Here is a 15,729-nt window from a genome sequence, read left to right as displayed (position 1 = left end):
AGATGCTCTTGTCTTGAAGTGGGCCAAGCTTTCTTTGGGAGCAATGTCAGGGCAAGGGCACTGGGCATCCATTCCCCATGTCTGCCAGGAGGATACCAAGTCCTCCTTCCTTCACAGGGCCACACTTCAAGAGAATGGTCTCCATCACCAGCACCCAAGCTGTTGGACAAGAGTGAGACTCCATCATCCGTGGCATTCCAGTCTTTCCTTTCTGGATTGTAAAGCCCTTCCAAGTCGCTGGAGGAATCCATGCTGCTCAATGCCTTGCATGTCTTCTGGGATGTCACACATGCTGTCTGAATGTGCCAGTCCCTGACAAGAGGAGAAGGGCATCACTGGCATATGTTAAAACTCAATAAAGAAATTGGAGGAACTGGTTGCTTTCGATATGCCAAAGATTAAATAATATATTGTGATAAAGATTGTTAAAAAGAAAAAGTAACAAGCACTTTCCTTTCCTTCTCTGCCTTCTGCTGGGAGCTCTGCTTAAGAAGGCTGAAGCCAGCTGGCTCTCATCAGCAATTTCTCCTTGGAGTCTTTGAAGCTGCAGGTGAAGTCACTCCCCCTTCTCCCCCTTGAGACTGCTGTTCAGCAGGGGAAGCTGATTCCTGCCCCATGACACTACCCCCCTCCCCAAGGTGCACCTCCACCTGCCGGATGGGTGCAGCATTTCAGGGAGCACGACAGTGGAAGTGCTGGACCAACCAGACGTTGGGGGAGCATGGACATGCAAGGCATCTTCCCATGAGGATTTTCCATTAAGTCCATGTCCATTAAAAAGGCCGTAGCCCCCCAATTTCTATCATCTTTGGCGAGCACACGTAGCCGAGTAAGATTGTCTTCCATGAACACGATCTCAACAGTGAGTCCATAATGGACTGTGGAGGCCAATTCTGGGTCCACACATCCTTCCACAGTGGGGACATAGGTTTCCTGGCGGGAGTCGATCACAGTGAGGGTTTGTCGAATGTGCCTTCATCTTAGCATGTTTCTCCCTTTCGTCCTGGTTTTGAGCGTCTTCAAAGTCCATGACACCTTTGGTAAAGGCTGTACTCCAATTGGAGATCTCGCAGGCCAGCCTTTCCTGACTGTTTATACTACATTTCTTTTAGATTTGCCTTGAGAGAGTCTTTAAACCTATTACGTTGACCACCAGCATTACATTTTTAAGTTGCTTGGGAATACAATAATCAGGTATAGCCCAGGTCTGTAAGCCAGCTTTCCAAGTAATTGGAGGGGGTGGTGTGAGGCATCTGGGCCTCAGCAGTACAAGCCAAGCCCTAGCTCCATGGATCTCTTAAATTGACGGAATTCTGTTCCCGGGCAGCTGGCAGAGCCCCTCTTGTCAGGGAACGGCCACATGCCCTGGGCAATGGCGACTGGACTACAGTGGTACCTCAGGTTACAGACGCTTCAGGTTATAGACACTTCAGGTTACAGACTCTGCTAACCCAGAAATAGTACCTCGGGTTAAGAACTTTGCTTCAGGATGAGAACAGAAATCGTGCGGTGGCGGCAGCAGCAGCAGGAGGCCCCATTACCTAAAGTGGTGCTTCAGGTTAAGAACAGTTTCAGGTTAAGAATGGACCTCCAGAACTAATTAAGTTCTTAACCCGAGGTACCACTGTATTGATCCTAAGCTGAATAGCTGACCTGCTCAGCTTCAGGTCCTCCACCCCTTCTAGAACCCACCGCTCTCAACTGCCCCCCCCCCCCCGCAACATTCAAACTCCTTTTCCAAGCCTCCTCCAATCTTCTCTCTCCACCAGAATTCCACTCTCTCCCCCCTTCCTCCCTGCTTGAAATTCCCTTTGGAATTCTAATATCACCTCAATTATCCTCTTACACAATTTTTTAAAAATAGATTTGGGGGGATCCCACTAAACCCTGGAAATTGAGAAATGGTAGAGTTTGGGATTATTTGGGTTTTCAAGGGAGAAATAGAAGCTGCAAGGGCCATTAAGAAACAATTCAAGGCCCCTGAAAGACTAACTCAAAATGAAAGAGAAGTCCTTCTGCCTTGCCCTGCAGTGTGAACAGAGACAAGGGATCTGGAAGGGGGCCAGGATTACTGGGTGTGAGGTGGCAGGAAAAGAGAGGCTTTGAGCAAGGGGTGCTGAGGAGGAGGAGAGTCTGTAATCCAACTTGGGAAGGCTGGCTGCCCTGCTGTGGGGAACAAGTCCCTCTTGAAAGGACCCTGCTGTACTCTTTCCTAAAGCTACAAGTCTCCGCCATGTCTCAGTTCTCCAAAGGCGAGAGCCTGGAACCCTTTGGGCTCTTGCCACCACTCAGCAGAGAGAGGGGAGGCACCCAACTTTTGGAGCAATACTTTCTACATCCTGCTCTGTCAAGTTATCCTATTAGATGCACATAAGCTTCCCGTTTCTGCTTCCTAGGAAATTGGGGGAAGTGAGCTGCAGGTTCTCCTCCCTGTTCTAAAAAGCAAGTGTCTTCCCCCAAACAATCTCAGGAATTGTGGTTTGTCAGGGGTTCTGGGAATTGTAGTTCTGTGAGAGGGAAGCTACAATGCCCAGGATCATTTGGCGGATGGCATGTGCTTTAAATGTTCATTGGATGCATTTTTAATCCTAGGATCATAGAATTGTAGAGTTGGAGAGACCCAGAGCATGGGTTACTATAGCAAGGCTGGCTTCATCCAAGATTGACCATAGCTGGCATAATGACTGGAGCTGAAGATAGGCACAACTTGCCATGGATGACATATCGGGCTTCCAGTGATGATGTTGAATCAAGGAGCACTCCCAGGTTACAAATAATAAATCAGGTGGGAGTGCAATTGAAAGTTACAGAAATGAAGTTCCTCAAACTTTCCTGAACAATTTTTCAACCAAGTAACTTCCTAAAGCTAATATATGCCCTGACAAATGGCATTTGCTGCAATGGCACTTTGGAGAGTGGTGAATTTTGGTAGTGAAGTAAGCAGGGGTATTCTGATAAACAACAGACAAATAGAGTTCAAGGAAAATCACCTTTATTTCATAAGTTATGGTCCCCAGTCCAGGCGGACTGAGGCAAAGTATGCAGCTCAGTCCAGGATTTTATAGCCTGTAGTCACTCTCCCTCCTTCCTCACAGAGTAATTGTGGAAAACTCTTGTTGGTCAAAAGACAAGCCGTATATGATGTGGGAAGTCCCAATTGGTCAAAAATAAGCCGTCTATGACGTAAGAGCAATTAAAACAACCATTCTGATATGATTTATGACACAAGAGGCACATGCTGCAAGTACACAGTGCCAGTTTTCTCACATGGCTTCCATCATTCCTTTTTAGATCCTTTGCCAAGATTCTCGCTTGTTCAAGGGGTCAGGTGGGCTTAGTTCACTCACAGTTCATTCCTCACATGTTTCTAGCCTGGGTCTTGCATAACCTTTGCATGAACTTTTTACCTTAAAGTGAACTGTAAGCTACATCAGAGGGAATGTTTCTCGTTTTACATCCCCGTTTTTATAGGCTTGGGGATCATTTGCACTCAAATTGGTGGTTCAAAATAAATTCTGATCGACATCACCTACAGCAGGAAAATAGATCAGGGAAAGAGTCTAATCTTCTTTCCCCATATATTAAAATCTCAGTACAGATTACAATGATCTCTGCTGTTGTTATTTTTAAAGGAAAAATAAACCCAGGATAGATTATCATATGGTAAATGTTTCATATGTTCTGGATCTTCGTAAACCAGTCTTCTGTGTCATCCAATTCCCACCAAGTAGTGATTTTTTTTTTCTGTTCAGGTTTTTGACTTGTGGCAAAATTCTTCTAATTTATCAGGGGCAATACTTACTGTTACGCCTATGTCATGGGATCAATTACCATTTGGTACCTAGTCATTTGTACTTGCCCCAAGTCAATGACTAAGTTAGGATAGATGGTCATCCTATGTTCCGACATTTAAAGTGCAACCCTCTGCATATATAAGGTAAAGGGACCCTGGACCATTAGGTCCAGTTGTGGCCTACTCTGGGGTTGCGGCGCTCATCTCACTTTATTGGCCAAGGGAGCCGGCATTTGTCCACAGAAAGCTTCCGGGTCATGTGGCCAGCATGACTAAGCTGCTTCTGGCGAACCAGAGCAGTGCACGGAAACACCGTTTACCTTCCCGCCAGAGCGGTACCTATTTATCTACTTACACTCTGATGTCCTTTCGAAATGCTAGTTTGACAGGAGCAGGGACCGAGCACCGGGCGCCCACCCCGTCACGGGGATTCGTACCGCTGACCTTCTGATCAGCAAGTCCTAGGCTCTGTGGTTTAACCCACAGCGCCACCTGCGTACTCAGATGTAAATTCCTTTACCTCCCACATAAGCATACCCAGAATTCCAGCCTGAATTCAGGGGATTCCCTTTGTTGTGAATTCAGATCTCAGCACACTGTTTGCTTATGCAAGTTTCATTAATTTCAATAAATCTTGAAACTAAAGTCCTTTACAAATCAAACTCTGTTTTGAAGCCAAAAAAAGCAAATAAAAATATATTTTAGCAAAAAAAGAACCACTAACACAGTATGATGCTCTGTAAAGCAAGCAAAGAATGACTGCATTTGGATGCCTTTTAAAATCTATGCAGAAGATTTGACTGAAATGAGAAAGCAAATAGCATGTCACTTACAATTGGATATAGATTAATTTCCAGAAGCACCCCTGTACACAGATGGGACAAACTGATTAATTTATACCAATTATACATATGAATCACCAACCAAACTTCAGTGCTAAAAACACTTTAAAGGTTTTAAAGTTGGCACCTCCCACCCACATACCTCATTGCTAATAGCATCCAGATAAATTCATTCTATTTCCATACAAACAGGAGCCCTTCATTTCTTCATTGCCAAGCTTACTGCTGTTAAAACAGACTTTGGAGGCTACTTCCTCATTTACTGCAGAACTGCCAGGCTACGTTCACTTTTTGCCCTGTAAAAATGTGCAGGCATCCGCATGACGTAGCCATCATAATGTTCTGCTCCAACATCTTCCCTAATCAGACTCAGGAAATACGTTAAATTTTTTAATTTTTTAAAAAAACAACCACAGCAACCACAATAGCTGGTTTCCACAGGTGTAGATGACCCATCACATTTCTTAAATTCTGACTATACAGGCTGCTAGTTGCTAGTATGCTCTAGTCATTTCCTTCTGTGTATCTCCCTGCTCCCTCTAGGAATCAACTCTGTGCAATTAGCATTACTTTTCCAAATAACATTGCTTTTAAAGATTTTTAGAACATGCGAATAGCCCTGCTGGATCAGGCCAGTGGCCCATCCACTCCAACATCCTGTTCTCACAGTGGCCAACAAGATGCCAATGGAAAGTCTGTAAAGCAAGGTCTGTAAGCAGGACCTGAGCACATCAGCCCTCTCCCCATCTTGAAATTAGGGACTGGGTCATGATTGGGAATGGATAAAGGGGCAGCATGGTCCCAATGAAAATTCAGCCCACCTCAACATTTGAGCCTGTGGGAAATGGGGCAGATCACATGGATTTGGAAGAACAGCCGCTAATCCACTTCTAGTTTAAAGAAGAACAATGACTGGGTGCTACTAAATCATCCACCTCTGGAAACACCAAGAGAGACCTCTGTAGCAGAACAAGGAAGTGCTATGTTACAACAGCAGGAAATTCTGCTAAATTTAGGCCTGAAGCTATGAAAATGTTAAGTAAATTGAAAATTAACATCTTGGAATTACCCTACCTTTTGAGATATATTTGCCCCACTATCAATAAAGCTAAAGAACCGCACCCATGTTTCACAGAGAATAATGCACACACACAAAAAGCCTGCAGCAAGATTCTGAATTAATACTGTCTGGTCTTGGCGACATATAGGGTACTAAGACTCCATGATGCATAGGATTGCACTGTAAAAGAGATACTTTAACCCAACCCTTCTCCAAACAGCCTGCTTATACATTCTGATTTGTTTGCACAACCGTTATATTCTACTGTATTAATGGAAAAATCCGAGGGCTCCCTTGGACAAAAACAAAGACACCAACCAGGATAACTTGGAGCAAAACAGCAGCCTGTAGGCTTAGCCTTTATTGATCAGTTGCAACAGGGTGCTCCCCTCACTTGCAGGAGAGAGGAAGGACCCAGAAAAATGGTGCGCCAGGCCTTATAAAGACTTTTGAAATTGCCACCTTGTAGATCAAGACCACCCCCAGAAACATCATACATACATCACAGAAAGGAGGGGTTGAGGGAGGAGTTGTGGTGGTAACATGAGTGTCCTGTCACCTGGCTGGTTCCCCCTCCCCACGAGTACTTTCCAGGTGACAGAGGGGAGTTTGCAGTTTCCTGCCCCCAGAGGGAAGAGCTGATTATTGTCCTTTGTTCCAGTCCGTGCTGAATCCACTCCCATATGAAAGTTCTTTGTGATCTTGGTGGTCTTCTGTCTAGGACTATCAGGGTTGGCATAGCAACTGGGCAGGGCTCCTGTGTATGTGCTGGTATGCTCAAGGGATTATGGCTGCCCTGTATCAAACCCCCATTTTGTAGTCCTTCCTTCATGGAGTAAAATAAAAGTGGAACAGTGCAAATCCGATGTATGGTTGATTTTCTATGAATTTATAGAGAAAGCGTAGCGTATGTAGTGTGTGTGAAGTTTGTACAAACTGAATGATTGGGGGGGGGGTTCCTGCAACAACTGTTAAATTGCACATCCATGTTGATCTGCTTGTGCAGAGAATATACAACTCCCCATCCTATGATTGTTACTTCCCACTTTATATTGCATTTTATGTCACTTTTCTTACTGCAAAAAGCCCATTTTTAATTTCCAAAAAGCTTTATCAGAACAGGGTACAATAAGCAAATGCCTGAAATAAATAGAACAAAGACTAAACCTTTACTGTAGTGGATACAATAAAGGTTTCTCCAGTCCATCACCAGGCCAACAAGGACAACTAAGTCTCAGCTTCAGCTGATCTAGGAATCCTAAAAGGGAATTTAGTCAAATTCAAGAAGGATAAGGTTATTAATGACTGCTAATCATGACTATATGCCACTTCCAGAATTGGAGGCAGCATCCTTGTTGGAGCATGTTGTTGTCTGCTGTGGTAAGTGGGATACTGGGCTATACTCACTGACCTGGGAGTAAGCACTATTGAATTTAATGGAGATTTATAGGGCAGCACTGTAAGGACGCTGCCAATATCGTCATACAAATCTCCTTAGCTAAAAGGGAAACCATCACTATGTGCTCGAAACCAATGGATTGTTGTACTTCTCGAAAAGAGGTCATACAATGCGTCTGCAGCCGTATTTGCATATCCACGTTCTGCTTTTGACACGCACACATATTATATAGAGCAACTCATTGAGGAAACTCTAATTTCCCCAGCCTACTCTCTGTTTCCTGAGGTTAACATCCCTTCCCCTCCCTCATCGGTTTTAATGGAACTTTTACCCCACCCCAGCCCCCGCAAAAAAGAAAGAAAAACCTCAATTTACCATTTTCAAAATGGCTAATTATGAAATGACCATATCATAAACTGGCTTGGCATGAAGCTAAGGGCGCAACAGAGACCCTTCCCCTAAACAAACGAAACGCCGAACTGCGCAGGCGCCCAGAGGAAGTGAGCGGCGGCGGCGGCGGCGCCTGCCTCTCTGGCTCCCCCACAAAACAATGGCCGCTGAGGGTGCGCATGCGTAGTGTTGCTCTGGTTCCCCCCTCCCTCAGCCTCTACAAAGCAATGGCTGCTTGCGCACGTCTAGGCCCGGCGTGGTAGGCCTCCGCTTCACTTGGGCTGCGCGGCGGAGGTGCTGTTTCGTGTGGTTCCGAGTCGCCAGAATGCCGCAGAAACCCGGGGAGGAGGACGAGGAGAGAGGGGCGGGAGAGGCCTTGGGGCGCCTGCGCTCGGTGAACACTCGGGAACCTTGCCAGGTCATTTTCTGTAACCGCAGCCCCCGCCTGGTCAGCCCCGTCTGGCTGGACTTCGAGGGGAAGCCGCGCTCCTATCCGAGCCTGAAGCCCGGCACGGGCCGACGGATGCACAGCTACCTGGGTGGGTATTATGACGGGGAGAAGAAGGGCGACGGGGGCAGCTCAGGAAAGCATCGCCGCTGCTTCGGTGCCTGAAGGTTAGGCAGGCAGATATTCAACAGGTGGAGCTTCCTGGCACGAACCTTCCAGCGAAACCTGCGCCTGCAGCCGGGCTTCTGCTCCCTCTTCCCTCAGACGTTAGAAGGGCCTCGGCCGTGCGAGAAGCCAGGAGCGGAAGGGTCCGGAGTAGGGTTAGAAAGTGGGGCGGCGGGTGCAGGAATTGGGGGGACACCAGAGTGGGGTGGTTTGGCCACGTTGCCTTTGGAGAAGGAGGCCTGGACTGCCTCGAAGGCAGTGGTTGGGATGGCCGCTCCTGTGTGCAGAGGAGCGCAGCTGGGTGGATCTCGGAAGACCTCCTTTCGGCCCCAGGAAAGTGGTGGGAGCAGCTGTGAAGGGGATTCGGCACCTTCCAACTGATCCAGGATGCGGCTGCCAGATTGGGGACTGCGAGCCTGCATTGGCTCCCAGTACTGTACATTTCCGAGCACAATTCAAAGTGTTGGTGTTGTTGACCTTTAAAGCCCTGAACAGCCTCAACCCCTGGATCCCTTAAGGAGCGTCTGCAACCCCATGTCCATCCCAGACACCGAGGTCCAGCTCCAAGGTTCTTCTGACAGTTCCCGCAATGCGAGAAGTGAAGTTACAGAGAACCACGCAAAAGGCCTTTTTGGTAGTCACAGTCGCCCTGTGGAACCAATTCCCTTCATATGTCAAAGAGATAAACAATTATATGGCCTTCCTTAGACATCTGAAGGCAGCCCTGTATGGGGAAGTTTTTAATGCTTGGTGTTTAGTTGTGCTTTTATATTAGGTTGGAAGCTGACCACAGTGACTCGGACAACCCAGTCAGATGGGATATAAATTATTATTGTTGTTGTTGTTGTTGTTGTTATATTTATTGATAGGAATACTGTATCCCTGTGCAGCTGCTCATTTGTTTTTCTTTAAACCCAGTACTGTATAGCCTTTTCTGCATTCTTTTTGCAACTTTCATATACAGACATAAGTTTCAGTGAACCACATTTGACTCATCAGTAGTTGCATACCATTTGGAATCAGTCTGTAAACATTGCTGAGCTGTTGAGCTTAGATCCTGCTTATTTGTTTGTTTTTAAAATTTGTTTATTAAATTTCTATACTGCCCTTCTTTTCTGGCTTTTCGTGGGCATCTGGTTGGTCACTGTGAGAACAGAATGCTGGACTAGATGGGCCTTTGGCCTGATCCAGCAGGGCTCTTTTTATGCTCTTATGCCCTAACTTCATTTGTGATTTGTTTTCTAGAACATCTTTGGCTGTTCAGAGATGCTGGGACAGATGATAGTCTTCTTGTCAACCAAGCAGAGCTGTTTGTGGCTACCCGCAATATGAATGGGCAGCCTGTATTTGCAAATATTACACTACCAGGTAAAAATCCAATTATAATACTAATGTCTTTATCTCTTTACACTGTGAATAATGTTGTGCAATTATAGTCAGATTCCCGTTTGACTAAATAGTAATCAAGTAAAATGTCTGATTATTTTTATTTGTAGCAGTGTGACACCCTCAAAACAGTCCTTCCCACCTACCCAAGGTTCATTTAAGATACTCCCAATTCTGTCCGGTTACAAATAATTTTAAATCATTTGATCTTAACCATAAGAAAAGCCAGTAATGGGGCATTTCAGAAATTAAAAAGTGATGTTTCTCAAACAGTGTATTCCAGTTGCTGCTATTAAAGGTTACTTGTATAGTTTCTCATTCTGTGCCTTCATAATGCTTCATGTTTGCCAGATGTTATTGGAGTACAGTTACCATTAGCCCCAGCTGGCATGGCCAGTGAGGATGGGAGTTGTAGTCCTGTGACATCTGTAGGGCCACAGTTTCCCATCTCTGGTCTATCAGATTAAGAATGAATTGTATTTCTTTTTCTTACTGATTAGCAAAACATGGTATTCCGGTATTTGTGATCCATGCCTCAATATCTTCAGCATGACATTTAAAATCTCACTTTACCATCTCTCTGCAGTGTACACTCTGAAGGAAAGATGTCTCCAAGTTGTCCGTGCTTTAGTAAAACCAGTGGACTACAGGAAATTAGACATTGTTCGGTCACTATATGAAGATTTAGAAGATCATCCAGATATTAGGAAGGATCTTCAGCGGCTTTCTCTGGAAACAAATGATAGGCTAAGGAATAGAGTTGGAGGGTCAGCAGTGGAAAACTACTCTTACTAATAAATTGTTGGGTATAAGAGGCATTAACTGCTGTATGAACTGAAAAGACATTTACATTCCATAGTGTTTTAGGAAGCAGACATTGCTTTGGTTTAGAACTTGTAACTTCATAACTTAGAGACAAAGCCATGGGACAATGAGGCAGAGTGGTAGAATGCTGCGGCTGAAAATACTCAACGAAATCCTGTCCTGGGAAAACCTATACAAATTGTATTTTACATTAGACCAAATACAAACACATATGTCAGTTGATAGAAGATTAGATTGGCAAAAGCCGTTTCATGTGATTTTCCACTTATTTAAAATATCATTTTATTATATATGTGTTTAGAAAACACCCTGTATGTGTGGTCTTTGGAATTTGGGCAACTTTAATTTAATTATCATACCAAATGATAAATTATCTTTAAACTGCAATTTGGTGTGTGTCCCCCAATAATTCAGATTGCATACTGTAAATTAGAACTCTCTTGATTTACTTTTTCTTGTGCCAGCGGTTTCCTACAGGTCATTATTTCCTATGGTGGACCAACATACTTCCAATGTGCAGGAACTGCACTCTGTCACACATTTGCCCTATGTTTGTCTATGCTGTTATGGGAATTTTGGTGTGATGGGAGCTACTACTGTTCCCACTTCAGCTAGAGAAAGAGCCTGGCAGCTCCGTGGTGCAGACAAAGTTTTTTCTCAGATCACAATTTCACCCTCAGTCAAAGGTTGCTATCGCATTGAAGGTGAATTTTGTGAGTATGAAAAGAATATTCTGTCGCTTAGAGGTCCATCAAACTCATTCTTTGCTACTCTTTTTTTTTTAACACTCCCCAAGCTATATATTGCCTTCTTAAAAATTATCTGCAAAATTTTGAGGCAACAGTTATGAAGCTGACTACTTTAGAACCTATTTTTGCTTTGAGCTACACAGATGATCAGTGGAACACTATTTTCCTATTTTCCAATATCCTGTGTTTGCAACTATTAAAAATTGTTGGTTTTGGGTGTCAACCCAACATTTTTACTAGTTGATCTTGTACAGTTATTTCCAAGTATCTTAATAGGACTACTGTGAAATGAACTTGTTGAAGACATTACGGTGTATTGAATGTGTTGTAAATTGTTACCTTTTGTAAAGTCACCGGTTTGTGATGTAGCTGTGTACTAATTTTTTTGTATACTTTGTAAATTTCTTTCTAAAAAGTTAAAGCTTGAGAGATTTCTGTATATATGATAAATCTGTACTTTTGATGTTGCCAGACAAATATGTGCACACAACCAGAACTTTCCCTTAGGAGTTCTGCAAGAGGAGGGAAGAGAAAGGTTTACCCTTCACAGAGCTACAGTTCCCAGCATCCTTAACAGACCTACAGTTCCTGGGATTCTTTGTGGGATTCTGTGTGTTCTTCCAGGTCTAAAGGAAGAATCAAAAATGGCAAAATGAAGAAGAAAGTCTGTGAATTCCATGCAAGATAGATTGCAGTAGCTAAGCTGTCAGTTTTGTATCTGAATTTTTGAACATGCTGGGGCACATTTGGAGCATTGTTAGATTTATATGGTTCTTTGTTTCTGATAAATACCTAGTGAGAAGATCAGCTGCCCAGACCAGATTATTAGAATTGCAATTTTGATATTTAAACATTGCTTTTATTATGTATTCAGCTATTGCTCAGCATTCCATACAATGCCATTTCATGTATTATTATTTTTTAACCTATGAGGCATTAAAGCGGTTTTTTCCCTTAATTGCAGCACTATTATTTCCCCCATTCTTTACTTTGTCTGGTGCTTTATTATATGTAAGCAATGGTGGCAGCCATTATGTTTGCTAATAAAATATACTAGGATGCATGCCTGTTCTTAAAGTTCATGTGTGACTCTCAGGTTCATTTCATATACGGTGGTACCTCGGGTTAAGAACTTAATTCGTTCTGGAGGTCTGTTCTTAACCTGAAACTGTTCTTAACTTGAAGTACCACTTTAGCTAATGGGGCTGCCACACCACCACTGCGCAATTTCTGTTCTCATCCTGAAGCAAAGTTCTTAACCCAAGGTACTATTTCTGGGTTAGCAGAGTCTGTAACCTGAAGCATCTGTAACCCGAGGTACCATTGTATTTTGTTTTGTTGGTGGTAATGTGTTACTCCCTTTTCAATGTCTTATTTAGCAATGACCCCCCCCCTTAGAATAATAAAACTGTAGAGTTGGAAGGGACCATGAGGGTTATCTAGTCCAGCCCCCCTGCAGTGTAGGAATCTTTTGTCCAACATGGGGCTTGGAACGCATGACCCTAAGATTAAGAGTTTCATGGTCTGCCAACTGCCAAAAATGACCAAGAGGAAGAGCAGCTTCTTTTTCTTAACCAATGTTTCAATGTTGATTGCCTGTGGAACAGATGGATTTTTAATGTAGGAGTCATTTCCCCCTTTTGTTTTGCTACTGTATTTTCTTTTCTTAAAACAGTGCAAGCTTGAGAGTCTTAGACTTTAGGCTGGTATGCTTGTTATCTTAAACATTACATGGGTATCTAAAATGGAATTGCTACAATCCTAATCCCACTTCCCCAGGAATAAGCCACATTGAATTCAATAGCACTTATTTCAGAGATGGCATGATTAGGACTGTGCTATCTTTGACCACAATAAAGATTGATGGATGATTGCTGTTAGTCTGGAATCTGTCTCCTTTTTAAAAAAGAAATCTCAGACGAAGATCCTTGTGTATAAGCAAGAATTAGGTTAAAATCAGCAATATTTACATTTACTATTCACAGCCGAGCACTCCTAACATGTGGTTCTTGATGCTGGAGAAGGGAAAATATGTAAGTGATTCAGTATTAGATTACGGTATGTACAATATTAGAATATCCTATTTGGAATATTTTTCATAGAATATTTTAATGGCACACAATTTATGTTTCTGTATTTTTGTAATCAGAAGTGTGAAAGTTTTACACGCAGAAGCAAACGGTGTATTATGATGGATTTACTAAATCAGGGCCAGTCCTACCATTAGACAGTGGGGCGGCTGCCTCAGGCAGCAGAAGCAGAGGAATGGCACAGAGGTGTCGGCGGGCAGAGCTATATATACCACATGCATCCTAACCAAGCTAACCTGCTGTCCTCAGCTGTAGTGGGGGATAGTGGCCTGTCACTTGTGGTGAAGATTAAATTACAAATCAGGTTGACTGGTACATGGAAAGGGATGGGGTGCAAGGTTGCCATCTTGTCCTTCAGCCGAGTAAACAAAATGTATTGGGACTAGTCCTGAATACACCAGAATGGATAGGTGAACATCTTAGGACAAGCCTTCTTCATTCTAATACCATACCTTTTAATTTGTGTTCCTCTGTTTATATGTTTGTTTTGACCATTGCATCTAACGATGGGCTTCATATTGTAAAAAAAAAGGGGGCTTGCTACAATAACAGCGCAATCCTATGCATGCCTATGCAGAAGTAAACCCCATTGGCTTAAACCCACTCTAGCAATGTAGAGAAGGCTGCAGTCTAAATTGTTTTCCTAGCAGCTGCTGCTTTTTCTATTTTTTCTCTCGCCTTTCTGGTGCCACCCTTTTGCTGCTTCTTGCTGAAAAGTTGGGCGGAATGTTACTTGCATAGTTTTCCTTCTCCACAATTCAATCGACTAGTCACTACTGTTTTCTGTCCTATATTTTCCCCATTTTATGTTTAAAAAAAGAAATGAAAAGATTGCACACTTCAGTTTAGACGCTAATAATAATAATAATAATAATAATAATAATAATAATAATAATAATAATAATAAATATACCCCATCCGTGTGGCTGGGTTTCCCCAGCCAAGTTCAAGATTCGCCCATCCTAGCTCCCCATCCTAACTCCTTCAACTCACAACCAGTTGATTGTTTCCGGGAGCTAAGTTTTTCGCCAGAATACTGTAATTTGCTCGTCTATTCACAATCGTGCACCTCCTTCCTTCCCTATTTATTTTATTTATTAACCTTTCCTTTTTAAAAACCACACATGCCCTGAAGCCAGGGAAGTCGAGGCTTCAGCTAGATCAGCCCGTTCCCTTGTTTTTTTTTACTGCTGCGCACCGATCGGCTGGGAAAAATCAGGTGCGAGCTGGTTCATAAAGAGTCCGGCCGCGGGAGCGCAAAGTGGGAACAAGCGCGCAGCCCTCGAAGAAGGGAGGCGAGCCAGTCTGGTCCTGGCGTCATTGAGAGAACTCCCCGGCGTCGGGAAACGGGGCAGGACAGGGCGGAGTCTGACCGACAAAAATAAAGCCGCTGACAAGTTTTGTGAAGCGAGGAGTGGCTCCTTCAGACGGGGAGGAGACCAGGCTTGCTGGCTGGAGTCAAGGAGAAAAAAGAAACCCATTTCCTTCCTCCTTCAGGCCTTTGGGTGGACAGCCGTCCATGGCCAAAGGAGAAGAGAGGGGAATTCCCGCGGCTGTGACACAGCAGGAGAAAGACATGGCCCTGCAGCAGCGGCAGCCGCCGCCGCAATATCCCTCGACGCCGTTTTCCTTGGGCAGTTCTGCTGCGCAGTCTCCTTACATCCACAGCATGCCCGCCTGGGTGCTGGAGGATTTCTGCCAGAAGATGGACTGCCTCAACGACTACGACTGGATGCGCTTTGGTGAGCCCGGGATCTCGTCGCCTGGCGGGTGGGGGAGCAGCAGCGCCGGGTTTGGGGGTCCCAGGGCAACTTTTTTGGCCTGTCGGATTTTGTGGGACTTCAGCTCCCATCGGCGGGAGCGAGTTCAGGGATGTGGCCCAGTAAGAGCAGTGGGGGGGGGGATCACACCCGGAGCCCCCGGTGGTGGAGGGAGTGCTGGTTTTAAGGAGATAGATAGACGGTTAGATCTATGACAAGCACATGTGTCCCTATGTTTTATCTGAACCCTGAATCAAATCTATCCCAGGGACCCTTCTCCTCCCAAAAGCCACAGCTTTGATAGCACCGGTAGAGTTCACAAGCTGCTGGGTCTGATTCAAGGCTTGTGAACTCTACCGGTGCTATGAAACTTGTTGCTTCTTGGATAAAAAAGGGTCCCAGGGATAGTTGATTCAGGGTTCAGCTAAAACATAGGGACACCTGCACTTGTCATATGGAAGGTGAAAGGACAGCGCTTGCCAATAGGGGAACCTGTGGCAGCCCTTCATATTTCACTGAAGCACATCTGTCCGGCACTTAAAAACTCCACACATCATACAGGCCCCAGATTTATGGATTCAACTGTGCACTGTCACATTAAACTCTGTAATCAAAGGTTAGGATAGACATTGGTTTATTTAGCTTTCCAAAGCATTAGAGCAGATTACGAGGCGACTGATAAATCATTTTTTTCAAATAAGTACATCCATTTAAAATATAACTTGAAAGCACTGTTAAAACATCTTCTGGCAAAATAATTCATCTGAAGCATTTTTAAAGCTATAGTGCATTTATCCAACTTGTCAAGTCCTTCCATGCTCT

General features: G+C 44.1%; 2 protein-coding genes across 15 annotated transcripts in view; both read left to right on the top strand.

Moving 5' to 3' along the window:
• Positions 1-7,592: 7,592 nt before the first annotated feature.
• Positions 7,593-12,015, top strand: VHL (von Hippel-Lindau tumor suppressor). Its single transcript, XM_083493571.1, has 3 exons — positions 7,593-8,023; positions 9,343-9,465; positions 10,070-12,015. Exons 1-3 carry the CDS (start codon positions 7,810-7,812, stop codon positions 10,276-10,278), a joined length of 546 nt encoding a protein of 181 aa, XP_083349697.1. The 5' UTR covers positions 7,593-7,809; the 3' UTR covers positions 10,279-12,015.
• Positions 12,016-14,436: 2,421 nt separating this feature from the next.
• Positions 14,437-15,729, top strand: part of IRAK2 (interleukin 1 receptor associated kinase 2) — a 33,431-nt gene continuing 32,138 nt past the window's right edge. For 9 of the 14 annotated variants that reach the window (XR_014522949.1, XR_014522950.1, XR_014522951.1 and 6 more), the window contains exon 1: positions 14,437-14,889. Coding sequence is in view for 11 of the 14 variants with exons in the window: in XM_083491819.1 (XP_083347945.1) it covers positions 14,667-14,889 (223 nt within the window). In the remaining 3 variants the exon portion in view is untranslated. The remainder of the gene's footprint in view (positions 14,890-15,729) is intronic. The other 5 variants (XM_083491818.1, XM_083491817.1, XM_083491814.1 and 2 more) reach the window with 4 other exon arrangements.

Source organism: Podarcis liolepis (assembly GCF_965112155.1).
Source record: "Podarcis liolepis genome assembly, chromosome: 2".
Lineage (NCBI taxonomy): Eukaryota > Metazoa > Chordata > Lepidosauria > Squamata > Lacertidae > Podarcis > Podarcis liolepis.
Note: the sequence above shows the minus strand (reverse complement) of the source record. Positions and strands in the feature narration are given on the sequence as shown.

Coding starts and splice junctions, on each gene's coding strand:
- VHL (XM_083493571.1), top strand. CDS start 7,810: ATGCCGCAGAAACCCGGGGAGGAGGACGAGGAGAGAGGGGCGGGAGAG. Junction 8,024..9,342: donor ACGGATGCACAGCTACCTGG/GTGGGTATTATG, acceptor TTTGTTTTCTAG/AACATCTTTGGCTGTTCAGA. Junction 9,466..10,069: donor TGCAAATATTACACTACCAG/GTAAAAATCCAA, acceptor ATCTCTCTGCAG/TGTACACTCTGAAGGAAAGA.